General features: G+C 52.9%; 1 protein-coding gene across 2 annotated transcripts in view; it reads left to right on the top strand.

The window, feature by feature from the left end:
- Positions 1–14,370, top strand: part of COL5A1 (collagen type V alpha 1 chain) — a 189,007-nt gene that overhangs the window by 139,945 nt on the left and 34,692 nt on the right. For both annotated transcript variants that reach the window (XM_049896362.1, XM_049896361.1), the window contains exons 33-42: positions 25–69; positions 184–237; positions 1,858–1,902; positions 2,652–2,705; positions 3,628–3,681; positions 7,031–7,084; positions 8,755–8,862; positions 10,799–10,888; positions 10,980–11,033; positions 11,594–11,701. In XM_049896362.1, coding sequence (XP_049752319.1) covers positions 25–69; positions 184–237; positions 1,858–1,902; positions 2,652–2,705; positions 3,628–3,681; positions 7,031–7,084; positions 8,755–8,862; positions 10,799–10,888; positions 10,980–11,033; positions 11,594–11,701 — 666 coding nt within the window. The remainder of the gene's footprint in view (positions 1–24; positions 70–183; positions 238–1,857; positions 1,903–2,651; positions 2,706–3,627; positions 3,682–7,030; positions 7,085–8,754; positions 8,863–10,798; positions 10,889–10,979; positions 11,034–11,593; positions 11,702–14,370) is intronic.

The following is a 14,370-nucleotide window of genomic DNA, read 5'->3' as shown; positions in this document are numbered from 1 at the left end:
ACCACCCCTCTTCTTTGATTCTAGGGGACCCCTGGAAAGCCAGGACCAAGGGGACAGCGCGGCCCAACGGTAACTGTCCTTGTGGCTCTCGGGCGTCTGAGAGTGCACATGGGTGGGGTGGGCAGGAAAACTGTGAGTGGGGAGAATTCAGGGCTGACCTTCCTCCCTTCTCTGTCTGTACAGGGTCCGAGGGGTGAGAGAGGCCCACGGGGCATCACGGGGAAGCCTGGCCCCAAGGTATGTCTACGTATGTATGTGGTGTCTCTGAGGTGGCCAACCTGAAGTGGGGCCACCATCAGCCCCCCATCACAATGCCGCTGAGACATGGAGCCCCAGGGGTGATTCGTAGTTTTTTTTTCATTAAAAAAAAAAAAAAAAAAGAACTTTTCTTGGAGATATAGAAAAACATGCATGTTGATCCGCCTTCGAAAGGTCTGAGCCTTGAAAACCCTATGGGCGGTACTTTGCACACGCTGGGTTGCTGTGAGCCGGAGGCAACATGACTGCAACTAATAACCACAGTTGAAGACGCAGCTCTTCTCCTCCAGCTAGGTCAATCCAATCACATGGCTGCACATGACACCCGCAGGACATGGCTCTGTCCCCTAAAGACAGTGGGTCTGTGGCCTGAGAATGCCAGGCCCAGCTGGACTCTGGGCAGACTGCCTTCCTGGGGTAGACGTGCCCAGTTCTGCAGGGGGCCTTAGTTCTCCTCTGAAGGGGCTTTGCAGGCTGCAGAGAGACCTTTGCCAGAAACCTGAAGAAAGTTCTCTCTGCCTTGGGTGAGCCCAACCCACACCTTCCTTCTGCCGAGTGCTGTTGAAGCCCCTCCCCAAATCGTGAATCTGGAAGCTTCGACATCAGGCTGTTCCCATTCCATTTGGACCTAATTCTAAGTACGATCTTGCTAAAAGTGCCCTGGGGGCACAGTGGCTAGGAGCTCGGCTGCTGACGCGAAGGTCTGCGGTTCAGACCCGCAGCGGCCCTTTGGTAGCCCAGTGGGCCAGTTCTACCTGTCCTACAGGGTCGCTATGAGTCAGTGTCGATTCAACGACAACAGGTTTGGTTATTTTTGTTGTTGTTTTGTTTCGTCTTGCTAAAGAGGTGACCCTTCTGGTTGGCTTGGGGACAGGATGAGCTGTCCTCCCAGCCGGCTGCAGCTCCTCCCAGCCGGCTGCAGTGAGCCCAAATAATAAAACCCATTGTTGTCCAGACGACTCTGACTCTTGGTGACCCCACGTGTGTCGCAGCAGAACTGTGCTCCATGGGGTTTTCAATGCAGATTTTTTGGACGTAGATCACCAGGCCTTTCTTGGGAGGTGCCTCTGGGTGAACTGAGCCTCCAGCCTCCCAGTTAGTGGCCAAGCACTTAACCGTCTGCATCGCCCACGGACTCTGCCCACCAGCAGGCTACAGTCAGTGCTTCCGTAATCAGTTCTGGGGCCCTACTGCGCTCTCCCAGAAGCCGACCTAATGCTCACCTGCCAGGAACTAAGAACTTGATGGGACAGCAGCTGTTACGGGTCAGGGTGGCTTTACAGCAGAGCCTGTGTCTGTCTTGGTGTGAATTTCCATGTGTTGCTTGCCTGGAGCACAGCATTCCTCTCACCACAGGGGGCTGTCCTCTTCTCCCTGGAAAGTCAGGACCCTGGGCTGTCAGGTGGGTGTAAGGAGGCAGGAGGACGCAGCCTTGGGAGCACTGAGCAGCTCTAATGCTCTCCATCCTTTCTGAGGGTCAGGGTGACCTTCAGGAGCCCCTAGTGCACAGCATTGGCTCTGAAATTATGACGATGTCATGGCCAGGGTCTTTGATCAAAGTAATAAATAATAATAAGCTTTTCCCTGCTTTCTCCCGAGGGCAACTCCGGAGGTGATGGACCGGCTGGCCCTCCTGGGGAACGGGTAAGTGCCCCTGAATCTCCAGGAGGGAGTCATAATGCAGATGCCCCTGCTGCTTTCTTCTTGGGGTTGGCGGGGAGAGGGAGTGTGGCTTCACCCTCCTGGGGCGAGGGGTTTTCTCAAAGTCCTAATGGTGGATCGGTGACTCCTACTCTGGGATTGAAGTCTCCTGTTAGTTGGAGACCCCTACTCCATCCACTTGCCCTGGGTCTCAGGGTTTTGGAGGTGCTGAGATGTTGGAAAACTGGGTCCTTGCCCCATCCAGTCCCTGAGGGGCCTGTGACCTTTGTCTGTGACTCAGCTTCCTCCAGTCCCTTGTCTGGGCCTCCTCTTTACCATCTGAGAAGGAAGGAACTGGATTAGGTAGAGCTCAGGTTATGGGGAAGGAGCTGGACTAGGTGGAGCTCAGGTTATGGGGAAGGAGCTGGACTAGGTGGAGATCAGGTTAGGGGGAAGGAGCTGGACTAGGTGGAGATCAGGTTATGGGGAAGGAGCTGGACTAGGTGGAGATCAGGTTATGGGGAAGGAGCTGGACTAGGTGGAGCTCAGGTTATGGGGAAGGAGCTGGACTAGGTGGAGCTCAGGTTAGGGGGAAGGAGCTGGACTAGGTGGAGATCAGGTTATGGAGAGCACTAAGGAATGGTGCTTGCACTCAGAGTCAACGGGTTGGAGTGGGTAGCAGTTGGGGACTGCCTGGCCCCTGCACCCTGGGGAGGACTTCTCTCTTCACACTGATCATTCTCTGTCCCCAGGGACCCAATGGACCTCAAGGACCCACAGGGTTTCCTGGACCCAAGGGCCCCCCTGTAAGTAGCTTCTTGTCCTTGCTGAGCTGGCGTATCTGAATGATCTAACCTTGGCGTTTCCTGGGAACACTTGTCCTTCCCTGAGGGCTCACGTGGTCTCATCACTTTGGGGCACCGGGAAGAGGGAAGCATGAGGCGAAATTCTGAGGGCTCGGGGTGAGGGGAACGTTCCTGGCTTGTAGACCCAGTGCTCCAGTCTCTGCCCCCGTCTTCTTGCGGCCTCCTCCTCTCCATCTCTCCATGTCTTCAAACTCCTCACTCCTTGTAGGACACCAGTCACTGGATTAGGGCTCACCCTAATCAAGTATGACCTCACCTTAACTTGACCTCATCTGCAAAGACCTATTTCCAAATAAGGTCATGTTCACAGGTACTGGGGGTTAGCAGTCCAGCACATCTTCTTGGGGGACATGATTCAACCCACAAGAGATGCAATGTATCACTCTTTCCTTTAATACCCCTGCAAAAAGAACAAAGCCACCTGACAATGGGAACTGTTACCTACCTGGGTGCAATAGAGGGCCGCGGTCAGGAAGGAGTTTGGCTTTCTGAGTTGGACAGACTTAGGTTAAAGTCCGATTGTGCACCATCTTGGCCATGACTGTGGGGAGCTGTTACACTTTGCCTTGCCTCTGTTCCTCCGCCGGGAGACGAGGAGGTAGCGTGCATGTGTCTGGGGCGTTGTGAGAGTTTGATGAGGTGATTCGCAGGGAGGCAGAACGTGTGTCCTGCTCAGGACGGGCTCCACCTCTGCATCACCTTATCAGCACCTCTGCTGAGGTGATTGCCTGGTCAGAGGACACCCGTGGGCCAGAGCCATTGAAACCAAGTGGCCATTTTTGTTGCCCAGAGTGGCGTTAAAACTGAAGGTGCGAGCTGCCCAGAACTGAATGAGACTTCTTTCCTTCGCTTCTTTCTCTAGGGCCCCCCAGGCAAGGATGGGCTCCCAGGACACCCTGGACAGAGAGGCGAGACCGTGAGTATTGGGGCACTGGGGTCATGGGCTGCCGTCTTTCTCCCTCCTGATTTTCCCTGAGCCCCGCAGTGGGCACTGCTTCTGCTCATGGCGAGGTCTAGGAAGAACCCACCTGCTTGGGAGAGACTGGGCAGCCTCGAGCAGGTCCCAGAGGGCCGGCGTCTTCTGCTGATGTGGCGCCAGGCCTGTGGTGGAGAGCCCGGGGCTGGGAACAGCTGTGCGTTCTATGGCATCTGGATGCAGGGGCAAGGGCTGATCTTAGCAACTTTGGTCTCAAAGGTCATGCCACAAATCACCATGACTCAAAAAAAAAAAAAAATGTCACCAGTATGTTGGAACCTTGTCCAGCCAACCGTTTCTGTCTTCCTCCAGAATAATTTTGAGTACAACCAGTTTCAACTACACGCATTTTCACTGAAAAAGTAGCTGGGACGGTTCTAGTTTCATCTGTACACTCCGTGTTATTTTATGTTGCAGAACTTCAGAGAGAAAGGACCTGGGCCTTTCACCGACCCCAGCAGTGTTTATCTTGGTTGTTCCTGCTCTGGGGTTGATGGTGCAGGGTTTGGAGTGCTCCTTCGACACCTTCTTTTATAGTGTTAAAACAAAAATCCTATTAAGCCAATAATAGAAATTGATTGAAGTTTATTTAATACGCAATTTCCAAATCGGGGTAACATCTCTGACTAGAGAGTCAAAAATATTCCCAAGAAGAAAAATCTTTTACAGTTTCTTATATGCCAGCTTATTGCTAGCAATTACACATTGGTATGGAAACAGGGCCAGAACAGTGTTGACAAAACAACATTTTCTTGGAAAATAATTCAGAATATTACTGATTCATCCTACATCATAGCTCTAGGTCTGACTTTTGGAGTTTCTTTTGCTGAAACTACACTTTGATAATTCTTTAAAAGAGCACAATGCCCATCGTAAAGTGCTCTTTACTAAGTAGCTTAAGTAGTAAAGGCTATTGTTTGACTGAAAGGTGACTTTTAGAAAACCAGTTTCCTCAAGGCTCAAAGGTCGTCTCAGGATGGTAGCTTGGGTGGGTCACCTCAGCCTCCATAGAATCAGAAATCTGGATTCCACGAGAATTAAAAACTCCATTTTACAAGCAGGTAGGTGATGAACCATGTTGAAATTGGGCCTTTCCTTGGGCACTCAGCTGTGCTCATACCAGGTGTCGTTACAACCGAGGATCACCATCAGCCTTGCCCTTGCCCTTGCCCTTAGACGTTTCTGTAGGGTAACGCCATCTACACCTCCAGCATTTTCAGTTGGAAGAGAAGGCATTTATCAGAAACGGGATCTTTTTTCTGGCTCCATTAGCCACCTGGGACTTGGCCCAGCTTCAAGCCCTATTCAGGGAAGGTGTACCCTGGGGAAAGGTGTGGATGCATCTGCGATTTTAGGCTCCAGCCTGTGACCAGCTGGGGACCTGCAGTGCTCCCCTGACCTCCAAGTTCCTGTGTTCCTTCTCTGTACTTGCACCCCTGCACCCGGCTGAAAGGACGGACATGCAGTGTGGGTGTAGATGCCGGGTGGGCACGCCACGGGCTTGCGGAACGACCCTTGGCCTCTGCAGCCAGGTTCCTTGTACAGAGGGACTCTCACAGCAAAAGCAGGCTCTGCAAGAAATGGGTTCTGAACGCCATATTTAATAGGTTCTTGGCATCTGCTTTTAGAAAGACCATTTTTGTCCCTGTTCGGCTCATTGTGATGGAACCTCTTTTAATTATATCTTTGCCGGTGTTCTCTGCACGGTGCACAGGGCCTGATTAATGGAGATTACTCTGCCCCTTTGTTTACAGAGAAAAATTAAAACGTATCTTCTGAGCCCGGCACATTTTTCTTGAATGCCTTTCTGAGGAGACAAGATAAAAGGTTTTGCATATTGTGTGCTTTTTCCCTCTGACTTATTCTGGGAAGATTCTGGTAAAATAATTAGGCTGCTTGTCTCTGCTTGGAAAAGAGTACACCTGCTTCTCAGCCACCTTCTGCCATGCCCCTGCAGTGACGCTGAGGTCCCCGGCACAAAACATCTCCACTACAGGATAGTCCGGATACCCTCACGGGAAAGGTCATCCCTGGGGTCCTGACTTTGTTCTTTCATCTGAAAATGAAAACACACGTGGTTATTATTTCTTCTAAATGTGAGTCAACAGTCTATTTCTCAGCAAAGGGCTAAAGATGAACCCCGCCCTCACTAGCCCTGGGTAGTTCCGGCCACGGGACAAATGGAGGCCTTTCTCACCTCAGCTGTTAACACCGACATGAACAGAGCTTGATGAGATGCCTACTCCACTTGGCCGCTGTCCTCTCCCACTGAGCAGGTGGACGCCCTGGCCCAGTCCACCGCCCCTTGTCCCTGATTCTGTAAAGGCCACCTGCAGACACTGCACAGGGCAATGGCCACTTCAGCCCATCGTGTGCAGCTCGGCTGGGGTAAGGCAGAGAGCCCCCTGGAATTTGCAAGGAAGCTGAGTCTTGCTCGCACGTGGGCAGCCGTGACAGTGATACAGGGCATCTGGCCCCCCATCAGGCACCTGGGGATTAAAGGAAGCAGCTTCCCTCTCCAGACTCTAGCATTTCCTTCTAAAGACCTCCCAGGTGTGACATGTGTGCATCTCTGCCTGTGTCACCTGGGGCTGCAGATGGCGCCTCGTCACACGGGCCCAGCTCTGCAGACGGCACCAGGAATGAAGCTGGCCTTGCCTCACAGCCAGCTTCCTCCTTTGAAGGAGCCTACATCCAGCACAGCCAAGTCATTAAAAGCTAAGGCAGACTTCTTCCCCACATGTGACTGTGCAGAGCAGAAAGGCAACCTCCCTGCTGAATGGAGGTAATAATACACCTGAGCCGCTGGGTTTTGGAAGCATCGAGCTCTCGCTCTCTCTTCATTTGATGAAGCCCAGAGGAGCGAGCTGGTTAAATTCCCTGTTGTGCGTCTGAGGCATCAAGGAAGAAAGCAGAAAGAAGCCCACAAAGCCACTCATGAGAACAGCACAGAGATAGCTCCCAAGCCGAGATCCTGGCAGCTGAGAAATGGCACCGAGTCTGCTCGGAAAGTGAAGGTTTAGTGACATGATAAAAATGAGTGATTTTAAAACCTGTGTCTCAGCACAAAAACACAGGAGTGGAAAAGCAGGTAGTGAAACTAATGTTTCTGGCTTCATTACCTTCGTGGAATTCATCCCAAAATGAAACACGAGAACTAGGCCCTCTCAAATGAAGTCTGGAGCGTCCACTGTTTGGGGGTTGGGGCGGAGGAAGCCTTTGAGCGAGAACCACGGTGTGTGGCCTTGGTGGGAGCTGCTCCTCAGTATGGACTTCTGTCTCTTCACAGGGATTCCAAGGCAAGACTGGCCCTCCAGGCCCCCCAGGTGTGGTCGGCCCTCAGGTGAGATACAGCATCTCTGCTTTCATTGGGCATCCAGCGTCTTAGTCGGAGTTCTCTAGAGAAACAGAACCAGTAACATAGGCAACCGGTTGATACTGAGTTGATTTTGACTCCTGGTGACCCCATGTATGTCAGAGTAGAACTGTGCTCCATACGGTTCTCAGTGGTTGACTTTTCAGAAGTAGATGGCCAGGCCTTTCTTCTGAGGTGCCTCTGGGTGGACTCAAACCTCCAACCTTTTGATGAGCAGCTGAGCCCGTTAACTATTCGCACCACCTGGGGACTTGTTAGGATAGGTAGCTATGCCTATCTATATTGGTAGAGAGGAGAAATAAAAAAAAAAAGAGATAGATGTAGAAAAATTGATTGATTTTGAGGAACTGGCTCACGTGGTTGTGGGAACTGGCAAGTCCGAAATCCATTGGCGACACACCGGGGTAGAGATCCCAGCAGAGCTATGTCCCCAGATTGGCAGGTCAGGTGACAGGGGTTCTGGCAGGGTGTCTGTTTGTAGCCTGGAGGCAGAACACACCCTGGGGAAGCTCCCTTTTTGCTGTTTGGGCTTCAACTGATTGGACAAGGCTTATCATATGGTGAATGACTTAAATGCATGTAAACCAAAACCAAACCCAGTGCCGTCGAGTTGATTCTGACTCATAGCAACCCTATAGGACAGAGGAGAACTGCCCCATAGAGTTTCCAAGGAGTATCTGGCGGATTCGAACTGCTGTCCCTTTGGTTAGCAGCCATAGCACTTAACCACTACGCCACCTGTAACTACTCGGTAATAGCCTCTAGACTAGTGTTTGACGCAACTGGGCTCACAGCCTGGTCGTGTTGGCACATAAAATTCACCACCACGTCCACTGTCACCCACGCACGCAGCAGAGGGGAACATGGCTCCGGTGTCCTGTCCCCCAGGACCCTGTAGATGCCGCTAGTAGCAAGTCCTGAGTCACGTGAGTTGCTTGTTAACATTGGGAGAGGCTCTGCTCCCTGAGGGAATGGTCCTGGCCAGGCAAGTGGAGCAGGTATAGCAGCTTGAGGCCCGGGGGTAAGGCGGGCAGTTGGGCCAGGCTCCAGGGTTTGTGCGCACCCTGAGGAGAGGAGCCAGCTGTGTGGGCTGCCCCTGGTTGCTGGTGTCCAAGGCAGCCTGGTTCTCTTGCCCCAATCCCGCCTGGCTCCTCAGTGGAGGAGTGGCCCACAGTGGGAGGGACAGCTCAGAGTAGCAGGCCAGGCAGCAGGGGGGCCTTGTATCTTGGCAGCTTCTCCCCAAATGGGGCGGTGAATGAGTATTGACCCACCGCGCCACAGCTCTGAGTCCTCACAGCGCGCTGCCCTCATGTGGCTCCCCTCCGTGGCTGCCTTCCCAACCACGTCCTGGGGGGTGCAAGCTGTGCCTGCTGGATGAAGGCACGTCGGATGGGGAAAGAGTGCCAGGCCCCGTGTGGGCCATCAGCAGGACGTTTAACAGTATCGACCATGCTTACTTGCTTTACTTTCCAGATTTTGCTGGAAGGAGACGGTGTACAAAGGAGAATGGAGGCTGGGTGGGCGTGGGGTGGGCCTCTGCCTCCGAGACCAGGGCTGTCCTTAGACTTAGGAGAGGGGTCAAGCCCTTGCATGTCACTTGAAAATGTGTCTGTGGCTAACACTGTTTGTCCCCACAGGGTCCCACGGGAGAGACTGGTCCAATGGGCGAGCGCGGCCACCCCGGGCCCCCAGGGCCCCCCGGTGAGCAGGGGCTCCCAGGCGTGGCCGGGAAAGAAGGGACAAAGGTGAGTTCCTTGGATCCTCCCTGTCAGGTTGTTTCCAGATTTGGAATTATCCCTTGCTCTGTTCTGACAAGCAGGCAATTTCCCAAACAAAGTTTCTGGACGCCATAGCTCTCACTCCAAGTCTCTGCGGTGTGAACCAGGACGTGAGCTGGCCTCGTGGGGCAGGGAGGGCAGGGAGCTGGAGCGGGCCGTCTCTGGGCTGCAGGCTGGGTCCTGCCCACAGCTCTTCCCTGCTGCTGCCCGGTGCAGGGATGGACAAACGCCCTTCTAGCTCCATGGGTCTGAAGAGAGCTCAGTAGACAGGGCAAATGCTCTTACCACTTCCTGCGTCTGACACGATTCAGTGGAGAGCAGACTTAAGACACCCAGCCGAGAGGTTAAAAATAAACTAAATATCAGTGGTGTGCTTACTTCCCGCGTCTCAGCCTGCTCTCTGTGTGTCCCCTTTTGGTACCTCTGAAGCCTCTTTCCTGCCAGCGGGGTCCTCCCGGTTAGGGGGCCATGACTTCCTATGATTTAGCATGAAAATAAACAGGCCTTCCCTGAAAAAGGGAGCCACAGGAAAATAGAAGTTCTCCAGCCTTTTACATGACCACACATAAAAAAAAGAGTAGGCTTAAAAACCAAGAATGCGTGTAATAGGGTTGCTGTGAATCTGAAACACACCGGTTGTCCATTGCCATCGAGTTGATTCCTACTCATGGTTGGCTCTATAGGACAGAGTACAAGAGCCCCATGGGGTTTCCAAGGCTGTAAATCTTTACGGAAGCAGGTTGCCACATCTTTCTCCTGTATTGCAGCTGGTGGGTTTGAACCTCCGACATTTTGGTTAGCAGCCAAGCTCGTAACCACTGGGCCACCAGGGCTTCTTTTATATATACATGTGTGTCTGTGTATCCCATATATTATTCCATATATCCCAATATATTATTAATAATGTTATTATATTATGTATAGACCTGGTTTTATGTGTATATACACATATAAAACCCGTATAGGGTAGCTATGAGTCGGAATCGATGGTAGTGGGTGTGGTTTGGATATACATACATATATATTTATAAGTATATGTGTGTATATATATATACATATGTGACTACATATATACGTATGTAAATAAAATACAGTGAAGCAAAAAAAAATTGAAAAATTTATAGATGTAATTTTTTCTGTATTTATTTGCTTCACTTTGTGTGTGTGTGTGTGTGTGTGTGTGTATGTGTGTGTCCCAGCCACGGAGAGAGACCTTGAGTGTGGAGAAAGGTGAAAGGTGCCCCTTTCTGTAGGGGCCATTCAGGCGGGAGGCCAAAAGCATTTGACTTGCTGGTCTGGAAAGACCCCCTTGCTCCCAAGCTGGACCCCAGAGAAAATTCTAGAAGATGTTAGAGATTTCTTGTACCTCAGGGAAGGTATAAGGCTCAGGGGGCATATCTCTTCAGTAATTTGGCTTCCGGCTAGGATCAAATACCTGGAGCCACAAGGCCATTTGGGGTCATACTTTGAGTGTTTGTTTTAGCCATGGGGCCCTTTTTCTAAGTGGAGTCTGAAGAGGAGCCCAGACATACAGAGCCAGGTGGCTGTAGAGCTGGAGCAGCTGTGTGCAGAGACTTTTGCAGCCCCTCACAGCCCTCGCAGCTATCCTGGTCCTGGGGGAGGGACCCTGGAGCCCCACAGAGCTTTCTGGGCAAGGCACCGAGCAGGCCATGCCTCCCAGCTGAGAGATCAGGGGGGCCCACGTGTGTGGAGCTGCCACCAGGTCCAGGCCAGACGCAGAAACTTTTTTTGAAGCAGGGGGTCACTGCAGGTTCACCTCCCAGTCCAGCCAGTCCCAGCTGGGCATCAAAGAAACCCCAGCTGTTCCCGGGAGACCTGCTTGTAGCCACCACATCTCCACAGCTGGCAGGGGCAGAGAAGCTAACTGACGGCTCTGTTTCAGGGTGACCCTGGCCCCGCTGGCATCCCTGGGAAGGATGGACCTCCAGGACTGCGTGGCTTCCCTGGGGACAGAGGGCTTCCTGGCCCAGTGGTGAGTGTGGGCCAGATGGGACGTGAGGTTGGACAGCGCTGGGCCCAGCCTGTCCCTGCAGGGCCCTCACCTCATTCTCATTACTTCACAGGGAGCTCTTGGACTGAAAGGCAACGAAGGCCCCCCCGGCCCCCCGGGGCCTGCGGTGAGTGGTTCTGGCCTGGCACAAAGCCCTCTCTCCCTTCTTCTATCTCGAACTTGCTCTGGAGGCAGGATGGGTGGTCCCGAGGGCGGGAGAGGGTACCTGCCGTCCTGGGCCCTCCGTGTGGCCTGTGAAGGGCGTGGTGGAGGAGGTGGGGTGTGAGGAGGGGCTGGCAGTGGGTGACGAGGATCCCCTGTAAATCATAGAGCGTGTAGGAGCAGAGCAATGAGTGCTGCGGGGGGCAGGTGGCCCCAAAAGGGAGAACGAGGCCAGGTCCATGGGGGAGAGAAGGGTCTTTGAAGGCAGCAAGTAAAGAGGACATGTCTCTAGACACGTGGGGGTGGCAGATGAGTGCCTGAGATGGCGGGGGGAGAATATAAGAGGGGCCAGATCACACAGAGCCTCAAACGCCGGGGCAGACGGACTGTGCCTGCACACGGCCGTTGGGAGCTGTGGTGGGCTCCAGAGTGAGTGAGCGAGGGGTAGGATCAAGTGAGGCTTTGGGGACTCATATTCACAGTTTGAAAGCCTTTGAAACAAACCGTTTTCTTGGCCCAACCCAGGGATCTCCAGGAGAGAGAGGCCCCGCTGGTGCTGCCGGTCCCATTGGAATTCCAGGGCGCCCCGGGCCCCAGGGTCCTCCGGGACCAGCTGGAGAGAAAGGGGCACCTGTAAGTACTGCCCAGGAAGGGGGTGCAGTGGGGGCCCCCAATGGACTGGGGCTACGGGGTTCCTCACATGTACAGCCTTGTCCCTCCCCTGCTGTGTCCCTGTGGGAGTTCTCTGGGGTGTTTATGGGATGGTGGCAGAAGGGCTGGGTGGGTTTATAGTGTGTTCCATGGTGTCCTGACTGTGGCCCAGTTGAAGGGTTCCAGTGTTTCCATGTCTTCCAGGGAGTACTGAGCTGGGGCTGGGTGGAGACATGTGGGCCATGTACTGGCTAGTTCTCAGACGGACAAGGGCCTGGCTCAGATGCCATGCCCGCCCTGCAGACAGAGGGAGGAGACAATGTACCGAGTGAAATAAATCAGACGTGCAGGCCCCTGTGGGTCATAACAGATCATCATGCTACTCAATGTCATGGTCACGGGCCTTTAACACAGCAGTGATCAGAAAGGTGATAAACAGAGTAGGGCTGATCAAGAGCCAGGTTCTTCCAGGAGGCCTGTGTCCCAGGTGTGATGTTTGACCATTTCTATGCATGCCCCTCAATGTGTCGTGGGTGAGGAAGCAAAGTGAGCCTCTGGCCTCGGGTTTATGTAGAGTAACCTGGAGGGCCAAGGCTGGATAGCATGGGAAAGGTGAAAGGGGGTAAGAGGGAGGAGCCTTTGTTTGGGTACACCGGCCTGGCCATCCTGGCACCAAGAAGGTGTCTTTTGTTCAGGTGCAAAATAAAATAACCAGGAAGGACATTCCTTCTCCTCTAGCTACAAGATTCATTTAGTAAGCCTGCATTTTCTGATTCGTGATTCACTGGGAGAAAGTGCCTTTCCTGGGGTCTGTACTAAGTACATGGTGGGGTTGGCCCGGTGCCGGGTGGTGCCTTCGATGCACAGAGACAGGGAAAGTTACTGTGTGCCTAGAAGAGGGAAGAAGGTTTCTCTGGCAAGGAAAAGGGACAGGGAGAGACAGAGACCCAATTCCCAGCCTCTGATCAGAGAATGCTCTGAGCCCAGGGCCTCAGCTTAGGCAGTCTGGACAGGAATCATAGAGGCAGACTGTCCTCCTGAATGAGGACTGGGTACACTGTACCCTCAGTGGACTTGGTCAGAGTCCCCTCAGGGTGCCATGTGTGTGGACAAGACATGCCACCTGCTATATGGACCGTCTCTCCCTGTGGCTGGAGCCCATGGCCATCTCTTTGAGAAGAGGTGCTCCCCTCTCTGGTTGGCAGCACATGTGAAGACAGGATGCCTACCCACACAGGGCAGGGGGATGTGTGATGGGAAGAAGTGAAACGTGGACCTCTGACCCCGCAACAGCCTGGCCTGTCTGTGAACCCTGAGCCCCAAATTGTACAGGCTTTGGGAAAGCTCAGGGTAGGGAGAGCATGTTTGCCAAGCCTGCCCAAATACTGGGTTCCAAGAAGGAGATTAATGAATGCCCCTTCTTGCCTTGTGCTCAACTACCCCGTGGCATCACGGAAGAAAGGCCTGGCAGTCTACTTCCATAAGGATTATAGCCATTGGAAATGCTATGGCGCAGTTCTACTGTGAAACTTGTGGGGTTGCCACGAGTCAAAACTGACTCGCTGGCAGTGGGTTTCTTCTTGCCTTGGAAACTTCCTGGAACACACACTGCTATCCCTTCTTGCAAGCCTTCTCCCCAAAGTAACTCATGAGACACCCCTGACTGCTTTGGACTGGCTTACTCTGGTCCATGTCTGACGTGAGCCACACGAGTTGAACCTTCCACCGGGCTGTGCATTCAAACGGCCGTGGGGTGAGCCTCAGCTCAGTGTCCCCTCTGAATTTAGAATGGGAGAGTGGGCCTGAGTTCTGGGAATGAGCCAGTGACCACACAGACATCACAGATGAGCTAGGATGTGGGTGCTGACTGGTTTGAGTTAGGGGGGTGTCATTTCCCTCGTTCTGCTCGTGGCCGTTCATGGGTAGAAAGAAGAGCCTGGTTGCATTCTTTGGGCAAAGGCTCCCCATCAAAACCTCACTGGAAACACCTGTGCTGTTGAGAATAAGTTCAATATGATATCAGGGATAAAAAGACAGTTTTAATGACACCTGATCATTTCCAACGAGGCACCCAGGACATTGATCTCGCTGAATAATGCTGTAGAAAACTGTGCGTTCAGCGTATAGAAATGACACACAAATCCATCGGGAACGGTTTGGTTCACTGTTGTGAGACAGTAAACATTTAAGCAGAAACTTAGCAGGAACTGTGCTCTCCAGCTAAAAGCTGTCATCCCGCAGAATAGCTCCAGAGGGAAGACAAGGTCGAGAGAAGGTCAGGGCATCTCCCAGAGCGCCAGCCTGATGTGTAATGTGGGACAGAAAAGTCCCAGGCAAGGTCTGTCTATAGCCTGCCATTTTTCCTGGCTTAACTAGAGTAGAAATTTATATGAATAGCAGCTAAGTTTGAGGAATAGACAGTGACTTGTGCAGGAAGGAAAGGAGAAGAGGGGAGGAAGCCGAGCCCACCTCTCTGTCCCCTAGTGAGTGGACGTTGGCTGCGTTCAGATCCGAGCACTGAATGTCCATTTCCTCCTTCGTCCCCCCTTCCCAGCGTGCACACCCCTTGTCCCTGTGTCTGTTGGAAGACGGGGGTTCACTGGCTCGTGTGAGAAGTTCCGGCTGCTCACAGGGTGGTGTGATGTCTGACA

The sequence above is a fragment of the Elephas maximus genome, chromosome 9 (assembly GCF_024166365.1).
Source record: "Elephas maximus indicus isolate mEleMax1 chromosome 9, mEleMax1 primary haplotype, whole genome shotgun sequence".
Classification (NCBI taxonomy): Eukaryota; Metazoa; Chordata; class Mammalia; order Proboscidea; family Elephantidae; genus Elephas; species Elephas maximus.
Note: the sequence above shows the minus strand (reverse complement) of the source record. Positions and strands in the feature narration are given on the sequence as shown.